Genomic DNA, 20412 nt, shown 5'->3' with positions numbered 1-20412 from the left:
GTTCCACTGCGGTCATTATTGCCCCGAATATTTCAATGACTTCATTACCTCAAAATCAAAAGCGTACAATCATTGGTTTATTAGCAATTTTTATCAGTTCAATACACCACAAAAATGCGATACATTGATGACAAGATAGGAAGGTGTCGATGTCGAAGCGACTTGGAGTAGGCAAGGAAATGATTACTACCAGCCTTTGCTGACCAAACCGCACACGTTGACGACTGCGTAGCAATCCATTGTTAGAATTGAACCAAATTTGGTGTGGAGCATTTTCTAGGGTAACCTGACAATTTAAACGGTGAACGGCTTGAATCCGGAAAGAAAGTTATTTTTGAACAGCCCTACTGGTGGTGATTCTAGCGTTTTTGGTGGTTATAACACTTTAGACACTCGTCAATTTATTCTCAGAAGTTGTGTTTTTCGTAGGTGCAGTGGTGCCTGTGGCGCATTGCTGATGTCATACTAGAAGAAATGAATATGATAGGCAATGAAATGTTACATAAATATATGCAAGGGTCCCGATTATAAACTAAAGTACCCGAATCTATGGTAACGAAAATTGGGAGGAGGCATTGGCGCCTTTCGCCCCTGTCTATATCTATAATGTCTATCAAATCAACCTGATAAATATAGTAAATATACTTGAGAATGAGAGTTGAAAATGTTGAGATACTTTAGTAGGCCCTATGGCCTATATAGACACTAGACAGCACTGTGAACACATATGATACATTGTGACATTTGGATATTTGGAGGTGATTTAGCATAGTCTTGTAAAGGCAAATGAGTTACTGAGTAAGTGACATCGCATTGTATTTGTGTTGTTTCGGGTTAGCAACCTAAGTGGTATATACTCAATACGGGTCATCACGACTTACAAGCCAGGCGTTTAGCCCAATATACCATTATCTATGATATAATTTGTCAGTAACATGCATTTGTGAGCACTGAGCAGTGAGCACCATCCGCGGTCGCACCATTTCTACTTCACTTTCCTGTCATTCTTCAATTTCATCAATTGCAGCATCATAATTGTCAATAACCAGTTATCCTACCATTTTATTACTGTTGTGTATGTGTACCTAAATGGTATTGAAGATGACAGAATTCTTGCATTCTGTAGATACCTTGTATACTGAAGGAATGAGTTGATTTAGCATAAGTATTATGACGGAACTACAAATCTCTATATCAAATGCACTTGGAGTGAATCTAGAAGAGTGTCAAATACTCTCAACTCATTCACTCCTTGCGAAAATACCGCTCCGTGTGATCGATACACAGTGGACCAATACAAAATCCAGCAAAAAAACTACTGAAGGTGACATCGTCACAGTTCATGTTACAGCTCTGAGATATGATAAGGTATTTGCATGGAATGAAGACGAAGGTAAATTAACGGAAACCTTCTCAACCACTCTTTCTAGCCTGGCAAGAAAAAACGGAATTCAAGTATTTCGTAATATCACCGCTCTTAACCCAACCAGTGATTACAGAAAAGTTTCAGAAGATGTATCGAACAAATTGAAACGCATGAAGGATGAAGAAAGTTGTCTGACATTTTTTAGTGCTATATTTGGCATTGATATAAGAAGCGGAGAGAACAGCTTTCCGAAAGACACAGATACTTCAACATTTGCAAATCTTCGAATTCCGTGTAAAATCCTGTCGGCTGACCACGTGATATATCTGGTTCATAAATTGCCGGATTATACTGTTGCGGACTGCTTGATGTACAGTCCTAGCTTACTTACTGCGGGCAGTGTCATAACGAGTTTCATCTTGTTTCAAGTTCTTCACTTCTTTTCCGCAATTGAGCGTCGCTATGGCGGTAATCTGAGTTCCATTCATTGGAACGATATTGAAGTGGACAGCAATGGCTGGATTAAAGTACAGTTACCCGAAGACTGCTTTGTGCGACATGAAAATCGAGAGCATCCTGATGAGACAGAGAAGAAACGTGGAAAACTAGAATCGTTAGCCGATTATTTAGACGGCTGGATTTGTGGCGAGGTGTCAAACTTTGATTATTTGATGTTTTTGAACGAATTAGCGGGTCGGGATTCAGATGACCCCAACCATCATCCCATCTTACCGTGGGTGTCAACATTCGATGACGAGCATTCATCATGGCGTGACTTGACAAAGTCAAAGTACCGTCTCAATAAGGGAGATAGACAACTTGACATTCAATATGCTATGATGAGCGATGGGATGGAAAAAAATGGTTTATCACAGCTCAATCTACATCAAGTACCCCATCATGTGCCTGAGTATATATCGGACATCACATATTACGTTTACATGGCCAGGAGAACCCCTAAATCGATTCTATGCAAACTTGTACGCTCGTACTGGGAACCGAACGAATATCCCTCAAGTATTCAGCGAATGCAAGAGTGGACTCCAGATGAATGTATTCCAGAATTTTATACTGATCCTGCTGTGTTCAAATCCCTCCATGAAGACATGTGTGACTTGTTGGTTCCTGAATGGAGCAAAGATCCGTCAGATTTCGTCGAAAAACACAGGAAAATGCTCGAAAGCGACACCGTGTCCAAAAAATTGCATCACTGGATTGACATCACTTTTGGCTATAAGTTGTCAGGTGAACACGCGAAAGCGGAGAAGAATGTGTGTTTGCCCTTGGTGGATAATCACACTTCGATGAGAAAAAGGGGTATAACACAGCTTTTCACTGCTCCTCATCCTCAAAAAGATAGTAAACCGGGGAATTTTCCTCAGGACTTGTCAAAATACATTCCAGAAGTATTACATGATGACGATCCAATACAGTTGCCGAAAGCTTTCAATCCCATGAGGGAGCTGGATAAAGTCGAAACACTGCTAAAGTTCAAAATGAGCATTTGGAATGATCCGGGGCTCTCTGAATCCTTGTATGATGGCGACTGTTTGGATTTCAGCAGAGATTTGACCGGCAGTACAGCCGCCAAGAAAACCTCAGACTCTAATATGGCCGCTTTTGTGTGTCTCATGGTTGAACTATTTCTTCCTCTTGAAACGAGAACACTCTCTATTGGATTTGATATAGCAAGCCGTTTGAAGTATTGTATTAATGTGTACAAATCCAACAAGCTCAAATTTCCTGCCCCATTTCAATCTTCAATGCAATATTTTATCAGCAAACTCAGCACCTCTGATGTTAACGTCCTTGGAATGCCTACGCAGCGTCTGTTTTTTCATGGTCACCCAGCACCAACGATCAGCTTGATGTCTTCGCGTTATATCCATGTTTTACCTTTTCCCAACTATTTCCATGACCTTCATAACCTGTTAGAGATCATGATGACACGAACGAACCACAATGCAAGCCCACTGCCGTTGAAGTATCTCCCTCTTATTTCTGACAAGCTTCACTGTACACTTGACGATTTGGGTGACGCGTCCGATTGCCTACAGATTTTGACACCGTTTCTCCGTCAATTTATCGAACAGGAGACAATGTCAGCAGCTGCTTTCGTTATAGCAAATTTTGAAATTATTTCAAAGACAATGGGAGAGAAGTCTACAAATTCTGATCTACTTCCGTTAGTGGCTCGTCTCTATGAAAAGATTCTGGAAGAAAACGCCGACAAGAATGAACTTGACAATGATGTTTTCGACTCTGCCTATCTCGTTGCAATGTACGAAAAAGAGTTTCTGTTGCAATTATCAGTCCGCGTCGGCTTGAACGGATTTCTTTCCCACATTCCGGCTTGTCTTTCAAATGCTTTGATTCACAAATCAATTTGTGACATTGCAGAAACCTCCAAAAGCAGCCTTATTTGGTTGATAGATCGCATTGGCCCAACGCTGACCTCCAAGTATATTATCAAGCATTTGTTCAGAGTGATGAGCTCATGCTTCATGTCAGCAAACGGCGTGAATTTCGTTGGATATGGAAGAGTGAAGGGCTGTCTCGTACGCGCTGCAGAGATCTTCGGTCCTTCTTTTATAACGTTGCAGTACTTCCCGTTTCTATCACACCGCATCGCATCATCCGTCAACAATTTGAAATTGACAATTCGTCATCAAGCCTCCATAGAATCCAGCCTTGTTGCAATTTCTCATCTCGTAACGTATCTCTCCGATAATGTGTTGATGGTGGAACTTAAGAGAATCATAAACGAGATGCTGGTACCCGCAATGGATCTTGTGGGGTCTCAACAGATTTGTTTTCCGGGCGGAGTCGATGCAAGGAAATCGCTCTGCATGCAAGTTCTTCACTTGATGGCGCTTGTTGTTGTTCGAATCGGGCGGGAGATGTCTCGTAAGCACATGACGTCTTTGTTCAGAACTTTTTTCAGTTATTTTCAGGTCAACGGTGACAACAGAGTTTTGTTTTCAAAATCGAGCAGTTCTGATCCGTCCTGCGAGTCTATAGATTCCGACTCTGTGATCATAGACCACGATGCCAACACTCAAACTTTCACGATCATTGAAAATACGAAAGGAGGCTATCGCAGAGTGCACAAATCGTGGTTCAGTGAATCCCCGAATGCATCACCAGGTCAAGAAAGCCCAATTCTTAGTTCTCGTCAACGCAGTAATGCCGAAGCTAGAGCAGAGATATTTTCCACCTTTTGCGCTGAAACAGCGTACCGGTCGTATGTCTCCTTCACCAGGTTATTAGGTGGAATTCACATGGAGAAAGTTTTAGGAGATTTTCACGACCAAATTCATAAATTGAGCTTGGAATACGAGCAATCCCTTGATGATAAATCACCAATGCTTGAGAAGCAATCGCCAAACTCATACCATACTGACATTATGATGGTCGGAAATCAATTAGTTGTGGAATCGCCACCTGCGCGTAGCATTCTCGAGCTCGAAAATAACCTTGATTTTGATATTATTTCAAAACTGTTGGAGTCGGCGGGTGGAGTTCAAACTGAAGATTGTCTCGGAGAATGTGCAAGACGTATCTTGAATACTGTACCTGCTTCGCAGTTGACGGAAAATTGGTTGGCTTACTGGGAACACGAGATAGGCTTACCGGACACCGACAAGCACATTCACTTCAATCAGATTGAGCTTCAATCGTTTGCGGGGCATGCAAGCGCTGTAAGGTGCATTGCTTCTCATCCTACTGAAGACTGGTTTGTTTCTGGCAGCAAAGACAAAACTGTTAAAATTTGGTCAGTCCCAGAGAATCTTGACCTGAGAGAAAACAAAAATAGCACCTCGGGAAGTTTGAATGAGAAGTACGTGTATCGTTTTCATAAAAAGACTGTTAATTATGTCGGAATTTTTGAGACCGAGCAGTTTGTCATCAGCAACGACGGCAACATACATGTCTGGGATCCGTATTCCTGCCAGCAAATTACAACATTTGATAACGCCGATGTAAAGTCCGGTTTTGCGTTAGTTTACACCCCTGCGAGTCCGTCACGATTTGCACTGACCGTCACCAACGAAGCTGACTTGCGAGTGATGGACTTTCGACGGAAATGTCTTGCACACGAATACAAAATTGTCGTGGGTACATCGATGGGAATAGCGAGGGCAATGTGTGATACAGAAGGGGGTAACCGGATCGCTGTCGGATTCTCGACTGGGTCGGTTTCGTCTCTTGATTTGCGTATGGGTAACAAGCTGTCCATTAAACCTGCGCATGAATCTGATATTTCTGCAATGGTTTCCATCTCTGATAAGAGATATCTCACAGCGTCTTCAGATCAGTCCATCGCTATCTGGGAGAACGGTCAGTCAAATCCAGTTACCATCTACAAAAACATTCAAGAACCGGTTCATACAGTACAACCTTTTAACGACGAAATATTATCTGGCTCATTTGCCAATAGAATCTATATCCACGATACACCGAAGAACAGACCTGAAATTTCAGATAAACCTGTTTTTCAGAAGCTTCGAAGTGACATATTTCGGGGTGTTTTGACATCTTTCTGCATTTTACCGATGAAAAGACAACTACTGTTAGCTTCAGACACTGGTAGCATTAAGCTTTTGGCATAGGATACGAGATTCGTTGATATCGTGAATCAGATATTTCCCCTAAACGTACTGATACTTATCGTTAATGTAAGCCTATATTAGCCTGGTTCTAGCTATTGATGAACTTGTATGATGTCGGAAATTTTGTCATATCTGAAGCGCAACTTATTGTATTGTTACAATAATGCAAAGCCTGTTTGCTCTATTGCCATTGTGTACTTATTGATCACTTCTTATGCTGTTAACTGATATATGCACTAGATTACCAGAATATATGAGATTGTTAAATCCAAGTCAACATACTTCTTGTTTTTGCGTAAGTTGTGTTTTCATTATGAATCATCTATTTGTGCCATCTGTATAGATACAGTATGCAAAGTTTGAAATTTACGGCTGTACCATCAAGCATTGTAACTTGTCTTTTTCAGGTTACTCTTACTGAAATATCTCGTAAAACCAAGTGTGAATCTCCAAAGAACGAACATGGCCGAGGATTTCACAAACCCGATGGCGCCCGACCATTATGAAGACGGCGTGAATAAGGAGCAGCCTCTAACGAATGCAGATTTCCGAAAGTTTTTGACCGCTCCTCGTGAGAGATCGGAAACCAAATCTCAAGATGAGAAGAAAGAAAAACTATCAACGTCCGACTACAATCCAGAACAACACGAATCCGCCGCAGAGAAGCGCAGGAAAAAGAAAACGATGTACGCGAAGCTGAAGAAACAAGAAATGGAAAGACAGGCAGAACTTTCAAAGAAATACAGAGACCGTGCGAAGGAACGCCGCGAGGGCAAAAGCGATTACGCAGACAGCGAGCTAATCAGCACCACTGCGAATTACAAAACTGTTGGACCCTCGGTGGAAGCCGACCGTACATCGGCAGAAAAACGTCGGCAAGTCATCCAAGAGTCCAAGTATCTCGGTGGTGATATGGCTCACACTCATTTAGTAAAAGGTCTCGATTTCGCTCTTTTGCAGAAGGTGAGAGCGGAAATATCGACGAAAGAAAAGGAAGATGAGGAGCTGGACAAAGCGTTGCTGATCGAAGACATACCGGAGAAGCCGCAGCAGGCCGAAGCTGTCACTTTCAAAACGAAAATGGCGAAAAACATCCACAGGCTCGTCTTTCAGCCGCACAAGAAGTTACGAAACGAACTCTTTTTACCTGGAAGAATGGCCTACATCTTTGAAGTGGATAACGAATATGCAGATTCCGATATTCCGACTACTCTTCTCAGAAGCAAAGCTGACTGTCCCACCATGGAGTCCGAGACCACGCTTTCCACAAACGATATCGTTATCAATAAGTTAACGCAAATTCTCTCCTACTTGCGACAAGGAATGAGAGACCGTCACAAAAGGAAGAAGGACAGAAAGCATCGAGGTGAAGAGAAATCTCACAAGCGACCCGTGGAAGCGGACTTGAGTATATTTGACGACGCGGGAGACTACGTGCCTAATTTAAAAAGGAGCAAAAGCAAATCCGGAAAAAGCTTCGGATCCTACTTTGAGAAGCCCAAAGTGGAAGAGGAAGAGTTTTCTGAGTCACGGAAAAAGGTTGCCGCTTCTGTTAACACTTTTGTTAAGAGTGTCAACGAAAAATACGGAGATGCCTCTGACGACGCACCCAAACCCAAACAAGGAAAGAAAGTAAACAGCAAAGGCATATCCCTGATCGGCACTGGGGAATCCGCGCCCGATAGCTACATGGAATGTTATCCGTCGATGCAGTATACTCTTTCCGGCATAGCAGACGATAGTGACGACGAAGTCGATTACAGCAAGATGGACCAAGGGAATAAAAAAGGTCCTGTCGGCCGTTGGGACTTTGACACTGCCGAGGAATACAGCAGTTACATGTCGCAGAAGGAAGCCTTGCCGAAGGCGGCATTTCAATACGGGATCAAAATGGGAGGCGGCAGAAAAACGCGTCGCACGAAGGAACAAAACGAGAAACAGAAGCTGAACAGGGAGTTGCAACAGATCAATCAGATCATTGAAAAGCGAAAAGGGTCCGATGTGAAGTACTGATTGAGAGGAGACTAGTTATTGGTTTCTTTTGACTGGGTTATGGACTCGAAAGCCGCGTTTGTACTCTGAATTAATGTTAGAGTATACTAGGACTGTGGTGTCCAGGTATCCACTGCAATCACCATCGCATCCACGTGGACTGGTCCTGTCAGTGCTATTTCTGCTGCTGCAGTTGGAGTATTGACAGCATAATACACAATATAATTTGAGATTTGACCATAAATCGATAAAGATTATATCCTTGTGCTAAGAATCTATTCTCAATTTGGTGCTTCATTGGAGGATGCAAACTTGAGGACACTGGTGTTCTAATAAACAAGGTGTTTATAGGGTTGCCCGACACTTTGGTATGTGACACCAAAGTATGGCACTTTATCACCCCAAAATTAATCGTTACGTTCTGCTGCGTTCTCTGTACAATGAACATAGTCAGCTGTGACGGAGGTGTCAGGACTGGTTGCATCAGGAAATAAAGCATGGTCGTCCTCTATACCGTGAAATACATGGACGATTGTCGGCGTACGCCGTCTTAGGCGCCGAACGCTAATTTTCCTTAGGTATGCGTGTTCGATGACGTCATAATCTGACGGAATTGATAATTAGGGTTAATAAAGCATCAATTCATGAGAGTTGAGTGCATGCATAAATGCCGATTATGCAATATCTTCGTGTTACCGAGCTTGCACATATGTTAAGCTTGTCAACGAGTCCGTAAGTGCTGTCAATTAGCGAGTCCCTGATCCCTAGCGAACAATTTGATACGCCGCTTACAACGCGGATTACGTAACCACGGAACCGATTTCAGGTTGTTCAAACCTTTCTCGTCTTTTACAACTCAAGCCTTGACAGTTGACACTCATCTACTGATGGTTATGTTTAGGTATTGTTGTAATTCACTTACGCATGCATGGCGCGCGCACAATCGCACATGTCTGCGGACATTCGATGTCATTCAGTTCAGCGATGTCACTCTTTAATCACAATCGCTAATTGGTGAACACCTAACGGCATTGTCACCAAACCATCGAGAGATAGGACTCAGGAGTCAACGCATGCTAGGCTCGAGAGATCGGAGCCAACGCATGCTCGCTCGGCTCTAGACGCGATAGTTGGCCAGCGATGGTATCTTTCGTACCAGGCCTGTTGCAGATGCGATTGTGCAGGCAAGCGATAATATCGTGCGCGCCAAAGCAGATTCGATAGTGCGGGCAGCGATGGTACAGTTCGCACTGGGCCTATGCTGCTGATGTGATTGTTCATTCTTCAAGCGAGTGAACCTAGGCTGGTTGGAGACGCGATAAATCAGGCAAGCGTCCCAAGCAGACTTGGACAACTAGATAATTCAAGTTGTCTAATTTCACTAAATTAGACCGAAATGTCAGTAATCTAATTCTAATCTAATTTGGAAAAGCTGAAATTTTTCTAGTTGTCCAAGTATATGCTTGGATAACTAGATAATTCTAGTTTCTAATTTCACTAAATTAGAGCGAAATGCCGGTAATCTAATTCTAATCTAATTTGGAAAAGCTGAAAATTTTCTAGTTGTCCAAGTCTGGTCCCAAGCGATGATTGCCGAGCGCACGGCAATCAGTGACATAATTGCGCGATCATCTCAGCCGGAGATCGCGTCGCGTTACATTGTGCACAGACGAATCTCACTAATTGGCAACGCGCTTGTCGCTAATTGGCCGCGCGCAAAGGGTTACGCTCACATAAGCGGCAGCAGGTAATGTCGTAAACGGAAAATCATTGCGATTCGTTCTAAATAACTCAATCGGGGTTTGTGCCGATACATGCCAAACCGAATTCTAGGTATGCCGCATACCTAGAAAAATGTATAGGTATGCGTGGCATACCTTTATACCTTGCATACCCAGGTTCGGCGCCTATAGTTACGATGCCATAGCCTATACTTACAGGAGGCCCGGGAAGTCCCGCGCAGCCCCCCTACCTATTCGATAACTTCATAACACCAAGCTATACCGTTAACCCCATCCTAGCGTGTAACTATCAGAGGTGGTCAGTAACGAAGCAGGCGTACTTCTGCTTGTTCGGATTACTTCTAAGTGAAGTAGGCTGCTGCGCTGCTCACTCAAGTTGCGGGGGAGGTAGCGTGTAGTGGTGAAGATAAGCGCCTGCGACCTGGGTGCGATTCTGCGACGAAGGTTGTTCGCTGGGCACTTTCTTATAAGGCAGCCCATTTCTTCCGACATATCATCGAATTCATCAAATAATATCACAGAGAGAAATTGCACACCTAGCGGAATGATTGATTTTACTTTTCTTTTGTGTTGATAAGGCTGTTAACGGATTCGATACACTCAAGTATGGTCTCCTCGGCGAATGAAAATCTTGCCCGAATCTGCAGAGTGAGTTCATTTTCCTTTTTTCCGAAACTTTCGAGGCCCTGATTTTGATATATCTGTGGTCTGTATAGCAGTTTGAAACAAAGTACAAAATAGAAGTAAGGTTTTTATACTTATTAACTTTGTTTGGCATGAAGATTGGAGACAAAGATAAAAACTGGGCATTTCATGTAATCTGCAAAACATGCGAATAAAATATGGATGGATGGCTAAGAGGAGATCGGCATTCAATGTCATTCGCTAAAGAATAATCTGAAGGGAAATTCGAAACCTTATAGATTACTGTTATTTCTGTATGGATGACATTCCAAGGTTCAGAATAACTAAAATTGACTTTGTATATCATTCTATGCCATCTCCTCTTGAAGCATATGTTCCGTATTGCAGTAAGTTTTCACTGCCCAAATCATCAGGCAAAAAGCTCCAGAAGACTCGACAGGGCTTAAAGATACAGATAATGACTCCGATGACGACTTCAACATCTTCCATGTAGATATAAATCCCAAACCACACATTCCTAATCAACACGAACTTGATGATTTAGGTGGGACTCACTAAATCAAATGCGGAAATTCAAGGCATTTCGAGATGTAGTTGAAAATTTTGTTGAAAATAAACGTAGCAATGAATACAGACCTCTGTTAAACATGATCGAGATATAGAGGTCTATGAAAAAATAATGAGGGGCGTGTCCTTAAAAACGCATTACCTGCACTTTCACTTTGATTTAATTAGTTCGAATATGTGTGATGTAGGCGAGGAACATATAGTGACGTGTTTCAGGACGATATGTATGATTTGGAAAGAAGATACTAAGAGTGGTGGAATATTGCATCAATGGGGATTATTTGCGGTCAATAGAACCACCGATTTCTCAGTCTATAGACCCAAATCATGTAAACAAAACCAGTTCGGAAATTTTTTGAAGTGTAGCCTACACTGTCCTTTTATAATCTATGGTAGCCACTATTTGTGCATTTCCCATCGTTTTATTGTTGCGTTTGTACGTCCAATAAGGAATTATGCGTATTATTACGTGGCAATTTTGAGTAAAACGAGAAATCACAAAAAGTGACATATTTCTCAAAGACAGGGACACTATTCAGTAGACATTTTTTGTATTTTAGTGATCGGTTTGGAATAGCGAAACACAGTCCTGAAAAATTTTAACTCAACAAAAATTTTGCAAAATTTTGTGACATGGCGTTATTTGTAGTCCACAGTAAGACAAGATTTTTCATTACACAGACGCAAGTCACGCAAACAAAACCACATCTGACGATTTTTAAATTGTTTGCATTTGTTAGCCCTACTGCGAGTACTGATGCATGAGTATTGAGCTATATATTTGTTCATATTAACCGTTTCATTAGCGTTTTCTTGCCTCCAATAAAGAATTATTGTGATTAATACGGTGCAATTATGAGTGAAATCGAAAATAAGATAAATTGCCATTTCTTCAAAATTTCGGACACATTTCAGGAAAAATTTTGGTAATTAGGTTGGAATACTAAAACACAATACATTAAAAAATTTAGCCAACTAAAACTTTTGCAAAATTTTGTTACATGGTGTTATTGATGATTGTAATGATTTTTCATGAGGCCTACTTCTACTTTTTGGGTTGGTGGTATGTTTCCATCATGTTCGATATCGACTCGGCCAAATATAGCCTCTGTCATCATCGTTTTATTAACATTTTCATCAAACAAAAACACCACAATTGCGATATAATGAAACGACACACGGGTACCGAAGCGACTTGGAGTAGAAGCAGACACTCACCATAGTCTACAACAGGGACGGACAACTTCTCCGCTCGGCGGCCGGATATGGGAAAATGAAGCACTTGGCGGGCCGGATTGCAGAATCAGGGTTATTGACTCTAGTCTGACTTGAGTCACGATTTTACGATGACTCGACTTGACTCGAGAAATTTTCTCAAAATAAGGAAATGACCCGACTAAGTCAATCTGCGTATTCATCATCATCATTGGTTATTAGCAATTTTATCAGTTCAATACACCACAAAAATACCATACAATGAAAAGATAGGTGGGTGACGAAGCGACTTGGAGTAGTCTATGGAATCAGACACCCACCTTATTGGCCTAGGCGATGTAAAGAGGAGGCATGCACATTGCACACTGAATGAAAAGTAAATAAGATAGTATAGAAAAAAGCAAGCGACAAAAATGGGGTGGCATATGTCATGGAAGGCGAGATCGATAGGTCAGTCGTGGTCTGATATTGACTCGACTTGGACTCGAGTCATTGCGCATGACTCGAAACTCAGAGTGCCAAGGCCGACATTTCATTATAATTTCGAAGAATAGTAACCACACTATTGGGATTTCGTCTATTGATACTTAGACAATGAAATTTCATTGTATCGCAGTCTTGTGATGTAATGAAATGATGAGATCTTTAGCAATAAATTGAAGTGAATTGAAATAGCTGGAAGCGACGAAAATGAATGCGGAGGTGTCTGTAGGGGAGGTAGGTATATGTCAGATTGTGGTCTGTTCATCTTGTGGGCTGACTATAATACCACAGTAACTGAACATATTTCGGACCACAGTAGTCATTTCGCGTTAGTCATTAATATGTATCTTACAATTTCGAAACTATCCACATTCGATTCGATCCCGACGTTTGAAACTACTTACTTGAGTAGTTTTCAGATGTTCATTTTCTACTTCCACTTGAAGTAGTCTCGACATGAATGAATGCTAGTCGGACCTCAAGTTTACAGGGCCACAAGCAACTTAACATATCGATATCGCCTTTCGTCACATGCCACCTCATTTTTGCGCTTGTCCCTTTGTATTGTCTTCTTTGCCTGTCATCGCCCATACCCAGATTGCCCACTTCCCAGGGTTCTGATTTCAAAGACCACTCCAAGTCTTTTCGACACTTCCCTATATTTTCATTGTATCACAATCCTTCGAATACACGCTGGTGATATCGCTAACACCGCCGACATTGCTGGTAGCACCAATTTAAATACACCCGATGTTCTGGAACAATCTGCCATTTTTGAGTGTGGATTGCTGTATCACACGTATCGTCAACGACAAATCGTTCATTCTGAACTTTGATTGAAATCGATCGATGTTCATGTTAGAGTGATAAATGTCGTCGAATAGATTTTTAATAAAATTTATGTCGCTATTTCGTTGACAATTCATCAGCTTAACTAGTATAATTTGAATATTTCATAGTGAACTACATGTTACGCATCGTAAGTTTTGTACGATTTCGTTGCACGACCAACCGCCCAACTCAATTCTACAAACGTGCTAATGGTGAATTTTGGTGCAGGGTGCAGGTCTGTTGTATACATATATGTTATGATTTCACCGATGTCGACGTATATTTTGAGGTCTTCAGGTTATACTTGGACGTTTTAACCTAACCTAGGCTAAACTAGGGCTGTCATACGTCTGTATTTTCCTGCACATGTCCGGGATTATCGTCGTAGGATGTTTAATACTGCCCCGGCTACGGTAAAACTTCGTGATAGCATTTAATGAGTACTTGAATGAATATACCGCAGGAAAGTGGGCTAGAAATTGAAATTCCAGGAAAGCATTACCGTACCGTGCAATGTTGAATTTCTGAGAATTTTTATCCCCTAATTAGTGACTTATGATTATAAACACAAACCTCATTTCACATTCTAAATATCAGCAAAGCCTGTCTGAAATACTTATTAACTTCTTTGATGTGAATGCTGTGCACTGTGCTGTGATCATTGCATTGCTCTGAATTATGAATATAGACGACAATAACAATGTTCAATTGAACGAGAACCCCAGAATAGAATTCGTGGCAACGTCACATCACATTTCTGTTTAACTATAAACTATTCCATACATCAAGCTCTTCTGTCACCAGCAGCAACTTATATTACCGAAAGGCAAAAACAACCAGTTTCCAGTACGGCTTGAACCGAACCAGGGTCCTGTCCCATTCCCGAAGATTCTCTCCCAGATCTAATTGATTTGACTGATATATTATTTGTGCTCTCGTGCAGGTAATTTGGTAATATTTAGATCATTCAAACTTCATCATGGCGAACATGTCAGCTGAGACTCAAACTCCACTCATAGTTGGTGGAGAACGTACAACTGGCAATGATGTGCGGACTCAGAATGTCTTAGCATCAACATCAATTGCTAATGTTGTGAAAAGCTCGCTGGGTCCGGTCGGCCTCGACAAAATGCTGGTGGACGATGTTGGAAATGTAACTGTCACAAATGATGGGGCGACCATTTTGAAGCTTTTGGATGTGGAACACCCTGCGGCGAAAGTACTTTGCGAGCTGGCGGAGTTGCAAGATCAAGAAGTGGGTGATGGCACCACTTCAGTAGTGCTCATCGCTGCTGAGCTACTGAAAAACGCGGATCAGTTGGTTAAGAATAAAATCCACCCAACCTCGATTATTAGTGGATATCGTTTAGCGTGCAAAGAATCTGTACGATATTTGCAGGAAAACCTAACAATTCCCATTGATGAACTTGGAAAAGAGTCCATCATCAATGCTGCGAAAACATCCATGTCCTCCAAAATAATCGGTGTAGACTCTGTGTTTTTCTCAAACATGGTGGTCGAGGCTGCCAATGCTGTGAAATTCACCGATTCAAAAGGAGCTGCCAAGTATCCGATAAATGCCGTCAATATCTTGAAAGCACATGGAAAGAGCGCAAAAGACAGCGTCTTGGTTAACGGGTATGCTGTCAATTGTACCGTGGCCTCGCAAGCTATGCCGAAAAAGGTAACCGGAGCTAAAATTGCGTGTCTCGATTTCAATCTGCAGAAGACTAAAATGAAACTCGGCGTGCACGTTGTTGTGGAAGACCCGAACCAATTGGAAGCCATTCGCGCCAGGGAAATCGACATCACGAAAGAGAGAATCTCCAAAATCTTTGCCGCCGGTGCAAATGTTATCTTAACAACTGGTGGTATCGATGATATTAACCTAAAGTACTTTGTCGAATCAGGAGCGATGGGAGTGAGACGAGTTTTGAAAAAAGATTTGAAAAGAATTGCAAAGGCAACTGGCGCCACGATATGTTCGACACTTGCGAATTTAGAAGGCGAAGAAAGCTTCGAAGCATCCCAGCTTGGGTATGCTGAGGAAGTAGTTCAAGAGAGAATCTGTGACGATGAACTGTTGTTGGTGAAAGCGCCCAAGGCTCGTTCAGCGGCATCTATAATACTGCGCGGGCCTAACGAGCTGGCGTTGGATGAAATGGAACGGTCCATCCACGATGCGCTGTGTGTTGTCAAGAGAGTTCTGGAATCAAAATCCTTGGTGCCGGGCGGTGGCTCGGTCGAAGCTGCGTTGTCTATCTTCCTGGAAAATTATGCGACCTCTGTCGCTTCAAGAGAACAGCTCGCTATCGCTGAGTTTGCTAGGTCATTGCTGGTTATCCCGAAAACCCTTTCTATTAACGCGGCCCAGGATTCCACCGATCTCGTAGCCAAGTTGAGGGCCTACCACAACGAATCGCAATGCAACAAGGAAAGGCGAAAACTCAAGTGGTATGGATTGGATTTAGTTACTGGAGTTGTTAGAGATAACAAGAATGCTGGTGTGTTGGAACCAGCTGTCATCAAAATAAAGTGTCTGAAGTTCGCTACCGAGGCGGCGATCACAATTTTACGTATTGATGATATGATCAAGCTGTTTCCGGAAGAGAAAAAAGGAAATAGTTACCAACAGGCTCTGAATTCGGGACAGCTTGACGGTTGATGTGTTTCGAGTTGTACGACAGTGTGTTCTGTTGAATGGTGTGAAAATTAGACCCACCTCCTGTGCTTGTTTTGTTGTACTTTTGTACTTGATCAAAGTAGTAAATTGGATTGCATGTACAGGTCTATTTTTGAATCTTGTCTTACGATACCAGTTTTATAGCTTTGGTTCTTTGACATTAATGCCCACTGCATACATGGCAGGGCAGGGTGGATCAACAAATTCTCCAGTTCAGCTCCAATCCATTTTCCTAAAAATGGAATCTGGCTCTGATCCAACTCCGGTAGATCAGGAATGTTTTGGATCCGGATCCAGCCGAAAAAATGCCAATATCCACTCCGGCTCTAGCCCACTACACGCTGGTACTCCGACCGTATCCGAAAAAGTATGAATCCGACCAATATCCACTGCAGTTCCATGTCGCTGAGTAATAAATGGCAAGTAGTTACGGAGGTACTATAGAACAATGAGTCGCAACAGTGTTTCACTAGAGATCGTCACAGTTGGTGGTGGACCGCGCCCTCGACAATTCTAAATGCAGGTTGTTCAATGATCACTAAGCGTATTAAGCTGCCTGCTGTTCAGTAAATGATGGGCACTGGACAGTAGACCACAGAGTGTAAGCCAGGGGTGTCAAACATACATGCTGCATCCGGCCCGCGAAGCCATTCTGGCTGGATTGAAAAATGCTCATTTCCCGCACATTTGTAACAAATGTCAAGATGTTTTGAATGAAACACTTCGATTAAATAATCCCTCAAGAAAACAAATATCGATTATGTTTATAGCCAACATCATAACCACAAGACTAGTGTTGTGGTTTCACTCTAGTTCCAGTTACGCCTGAAACAAGTCGGTCACATTGACACCCAATTGGAGAAGACAAAAAGTGCACATCGAGATTTAGAGTTTATGGAAAGATGAACAACCAGTAGTTATTCACGGAATCGAAAACACCAATGTGGAAACGTTAAGTGCAGTTTTGATGGAGGATATATTTGTTACACAAAAATATTCAAATATCTGTGGTCGCACTGCTGTGTCACTTCCAAATTAAAAGGTCCCCGGAATATGGAGAAACCCGAATCGCGATTTAATAATAATGAAGCCAATTCCTTCATCCGCTTTTACAGTTGACTATCTTGTATTCCTCACAACGCACACACATGGCTAACGCAGGATTACGGCTAAAGCAAAGGCAGCATAGAAATATGCAGACTTATATCGCCGTTACCGCCACTGTTTTAATGGCTCATAAATATATTCAGCCGCAAAATCATTATATTTTATCCAATTCCATTGTTCGTGAATAAACCCATATGTTCCGTGGATCTTTGTTTAATGTTTATACATGCCTGATGATAAAATATTCAATAGAGAGCAGGGGCATGAGGTAACATTTTCGAATCAGTTGACTGGTGCGGCCCGCGAGCGATTTGAGGGTTTGAATCCGGCCCGCGACGTGATTTGAGTTTGACACCCCGGGTATAAGCGGTCGCTGTGTATGGAGTGAAAACATCACCTCGCTAATTCCACATTTTTATGTGAACAATAATCGTCAGATTATTTTTTCATCTGTCCGAGACATTCACAGAATGTACGTACAATGCGATGTAATGAACAATAGGGTGCCGAAACGACCAGTCGCGGTCTCTTGATCTTGGACTCACCTCTGCCCAAGGGCGTAGCCAGAAAAATGAAATTGATGAGAGGCAAAAATTTGATGAGGTAAAATATAGTAATAAAACAACGGTTTTTCGTGGCCTGTCATCAGATATCTGTGTCCAGCGAGTGTCCACGGAATAGCTGATACCTATAGATTACTAACCTACGTAGGTTAGTAATCTTTAATATGATACCCCTCTGGGTAAATGAGCACATGTGACCAGGGCCGTAACAGCACTTCGTCAGGCCCCCCCCCAAAACTTTGGTCTTGGGCCCCCCATAGTGTTATAGATCGAACGTCTGGGGGGCTTCGCCCCCCAGACCCCCCTCCGGCGATACACTGTTTACCACTATTCATCATATTCATTGGGAGTTTCTTTAGTGAGTCAGCTTTTGTCGCCTAAGCGCGCGAAGCGCGCAAAGTTTTCTAGAATTCATGATTTCATCGGTCAGTATGATCGGGAATTGCATACATTGTTATCAATTTTTATCTTCTCTCTGCTCACGTAATCAGATTTGCCGGTAGAGCTGAGTCAGCTGTGTTTAAAAAGGTAGGACCACTCAATAATAATTAAACATCTTCGGGCGTATACCCGTTGGCAGGAACAAAACAGCACCTCGTCAGGCCCCCCAAAACGTGGGTCTTGGGCTCCCATAGGGTGATAAAACGACCCCCTCCATCACGTTGTTCGCGTTTGTCACGAAATTACCCGTACTGTATAGTGAGCCAGCGCGAAGCGCGAAAATTTTCGATAATTTATGATAAAATCGGTAAATCAGATCGGCGACTGCATATATAATATGCTATCAATTTATTGTCCTCTCTACTCACGTAATTAGATTTACCGGTAGAGCTGAGTGAAGTGTCTTGAAAACGGGAGGGCCCGTAAATAATGATTAAACATCTTTGGGCGGGCGGAACCGTTGATATGACTTCGTTACATGATGTTATTTCGTGACTTCAAGTCTGCTATATCAAAAAATATAGAACCGCCCAAACGTAGGCTTCTAAACTAAGAGAAGCACACGATTTAAAATTGGTATTTCTGCACTGGCATAAAATTTTTCCCAGCGGGATGGTATTTGCCTTGTGAGGTTCAGATTGCAAAGACAGAAACATTCGGCGCCAGTCATTTAGGCGCCTATGGACAATTTAACCTATATGTATTTTGTATATATAGCGAAGTCTTTGATCTGCATAAGGGCATAGACCTTTTCGGCCAAGCTTTTCTCGCTGCCAATCGTTCTGGCACACTTCTTGGAGTCGCATGTTATATGGCCTAAAACTTGATTGTATGTCTTGGTGGGTCGTGGCGCGGTAATGGCCCAATACCCAACAGGAATGATAAACGGCTACGTGAATTCGCGCGCAGCGCGAAAAAATTTTAAAAAATTGCATAAATTTTCAAAAAATACTCTATGATTTTTGCTAATTCACGAAATAATTTTGGGCCCCCGTCGAGCTCGGGCCCCCGCCAATTGGGGGGTTTGGGGTGCGGCAGTTACGGTGCTGCATGTGACCCAGTGACCGTTACAATGGAACCAATCGTGGCTTTGCCAATGAGTTAGGTAACCCTTATGTCATAATTGGACTGCTATGTGTCGAAGAAAGTATTTGATTTGTTTTACGCCCCAAATGAATCAACTCATACTCGACTGTATGGACTTCAACATGCAATGCAATACTATCTTATCAGGATTTGTTGTCCACAACTTCAGATGGGTAGTTAGTATATTTGGAAGCAGTGAATCAAGTAATTTTCCTGCATAAGAACTGCTCATTGATTTACGAAAACGCCGTTCCCACAAAAATGGATGCAAGCTTATAATTACGGCTGCATGTCTCCTTCCACATCCTTTATCGTGAGTGCAAATGCAATCAGGGTTTTATTGACTATGCGTTGTGCATTGTGCATCTCCATGACTATATGTGTACACTTTACAGGTGTACATTAGTTTAACTGAAATTTGAAGTTGTAGGCTACAAGTACACGGGAGAGACTGCTTGGAATTGACGACAAAATGCGGCTATTTTTGTCAACAATGTAACCTTCTTGTTTCAATCGTATAAATAAGCATTGCCACCACAATACCACCTATTTTTCTCAAAAATCTACTTTGTAGTAAGTAGGCTATGCCGCGAATGTTTCATAATTTTTCTAGTGTGCCACAAGCCAAAGGACTAGTAGCTCCTGAGCAGTCAATCTGGCACTAGTGTGCCGCGGCACCCCGGTTGAGAACCGCATGTTTAGGCCTGCTTCTCTATGCACGTCGTCACAGGGAAAGGTCTTGCCTACGACGACGCATACAAGGTAAGAAAATGGAAGAGCAACTTGTGGCCGTCTCGACGCCCTCTTTATTACATCTCAGTTTGCCTTGTGCGGATGGAAATGATACCACCGCCGATCGTTTTGTATTGCATAGGACAGTGGTTCCCAACCTTTTTTCACCCACGTACCATTTCGAGGTTTTATGCAGTGCTCGCGTACCACCTGCATAAGTTACGCGCGCTGAAGGCGGTCAAAAATGTTTCCGTTGTTTATGACGCCATAATGACGTATTTGACCTATGCAAGGCAAATATACTATTAAACGAGGCATTATCAGCCAGGGTTGATTTTGTAACACC

The 20412-nt window shown here is 42.3% G+C and overlaps 3 protein-coding genes across 3 annotated transcripts; all 3 read left to right on the top strand.

The window, feature by feature from the left end:
• The first annotated feature begins 441 nt into the window (after positions 1 to 441).
• On the top strand, positions 442 to 6386 carry LOC145446323 (WD repeat-containing protein 81-like). Its single transcript, XM_080324581.1, has one exon. The coding sequence runs from the start codon at positions 1171 to 1173 to the stop codon at positions 5977 to 5979; it is 4809 nt and encodes a 1602-aa protein (XP_080180707.1). The 5' UTR covers positions 442 to 1170; the 3' UTR covers positions 5980 to 6386.
• Positions 6023 to 8388, top strand: LOC145446324 (protein Red-like). The gene has a single exon (XM_080324582.1). The coding sequence runs from the start codon at positions 6442 to 6444 to the stop codon at positions 7990 to 7992; it is 1551 nt and encodes a 516-aa protein (XP_080180708.1). The 5' UTR covers positions 6023 to 6441; the 3' UTR covers positions 7993 to 8388.
• Positions 8389 to 14375: 5987 nt separating this feature from the next.
• Positions 14376 to 16238, top strand: LOC145447271 (T-complex protein 1 subunit alpha-like). The gene has a single exon (XM_080325688.1). The coding sequence runs from the start codon at positions 14434 to 14436 to the stop codon at positions 16117 to 16119; it is 1686 nt and encodes a 561-aa protein (XP_080181814.1). The 5' UTR covers positions 14376 to 14433; the 3' UTR covers positions 16120 to 16238.
• The last annotated feature ends 4174 nt before the right edge of the window (positions 16239 to 20412 follow it).

Source organism: Botryllus schlosseri, chromosome 9, assembly GCF_051294905.1.
Source record: "Botryllus schlosseri isolate E-star chromosome 9, Bs_hap1, whole genome shotgun sequence".
NCBI lineage: Eukaryota > Metazoa > Chordata > Ascidiacea > Stolidobranchia > Styelidae > Botryllus > Botryllus schlosseri.
Note: the sequence above shows the minus strand (reverse complement) of the source record. Positions and strands in the feature narration are given on the sequence as shown.

Coding starts and splice junctions, on each gene's coding strand:
- LOC145446324 (XM_080324582.1), top strand. CDS start 6,442: ATGGCCGAGGATTTCACAAACCCGATGGCGCCCGACCATTATGAAGAC.
- LOC145446323 (XM_080324581.1), top strand. CDS start 1,171: ATGACGGAACTACAAATCTCTATATCAAATGCACTTGGAGTGAATCTA.
- LOC145447271 (XM_080325688.1), top strand. CDS start 14,434: ATGGCGAACATGTCAGCTGAGACTCAAACTCCACTCATAGTTGGTGGA.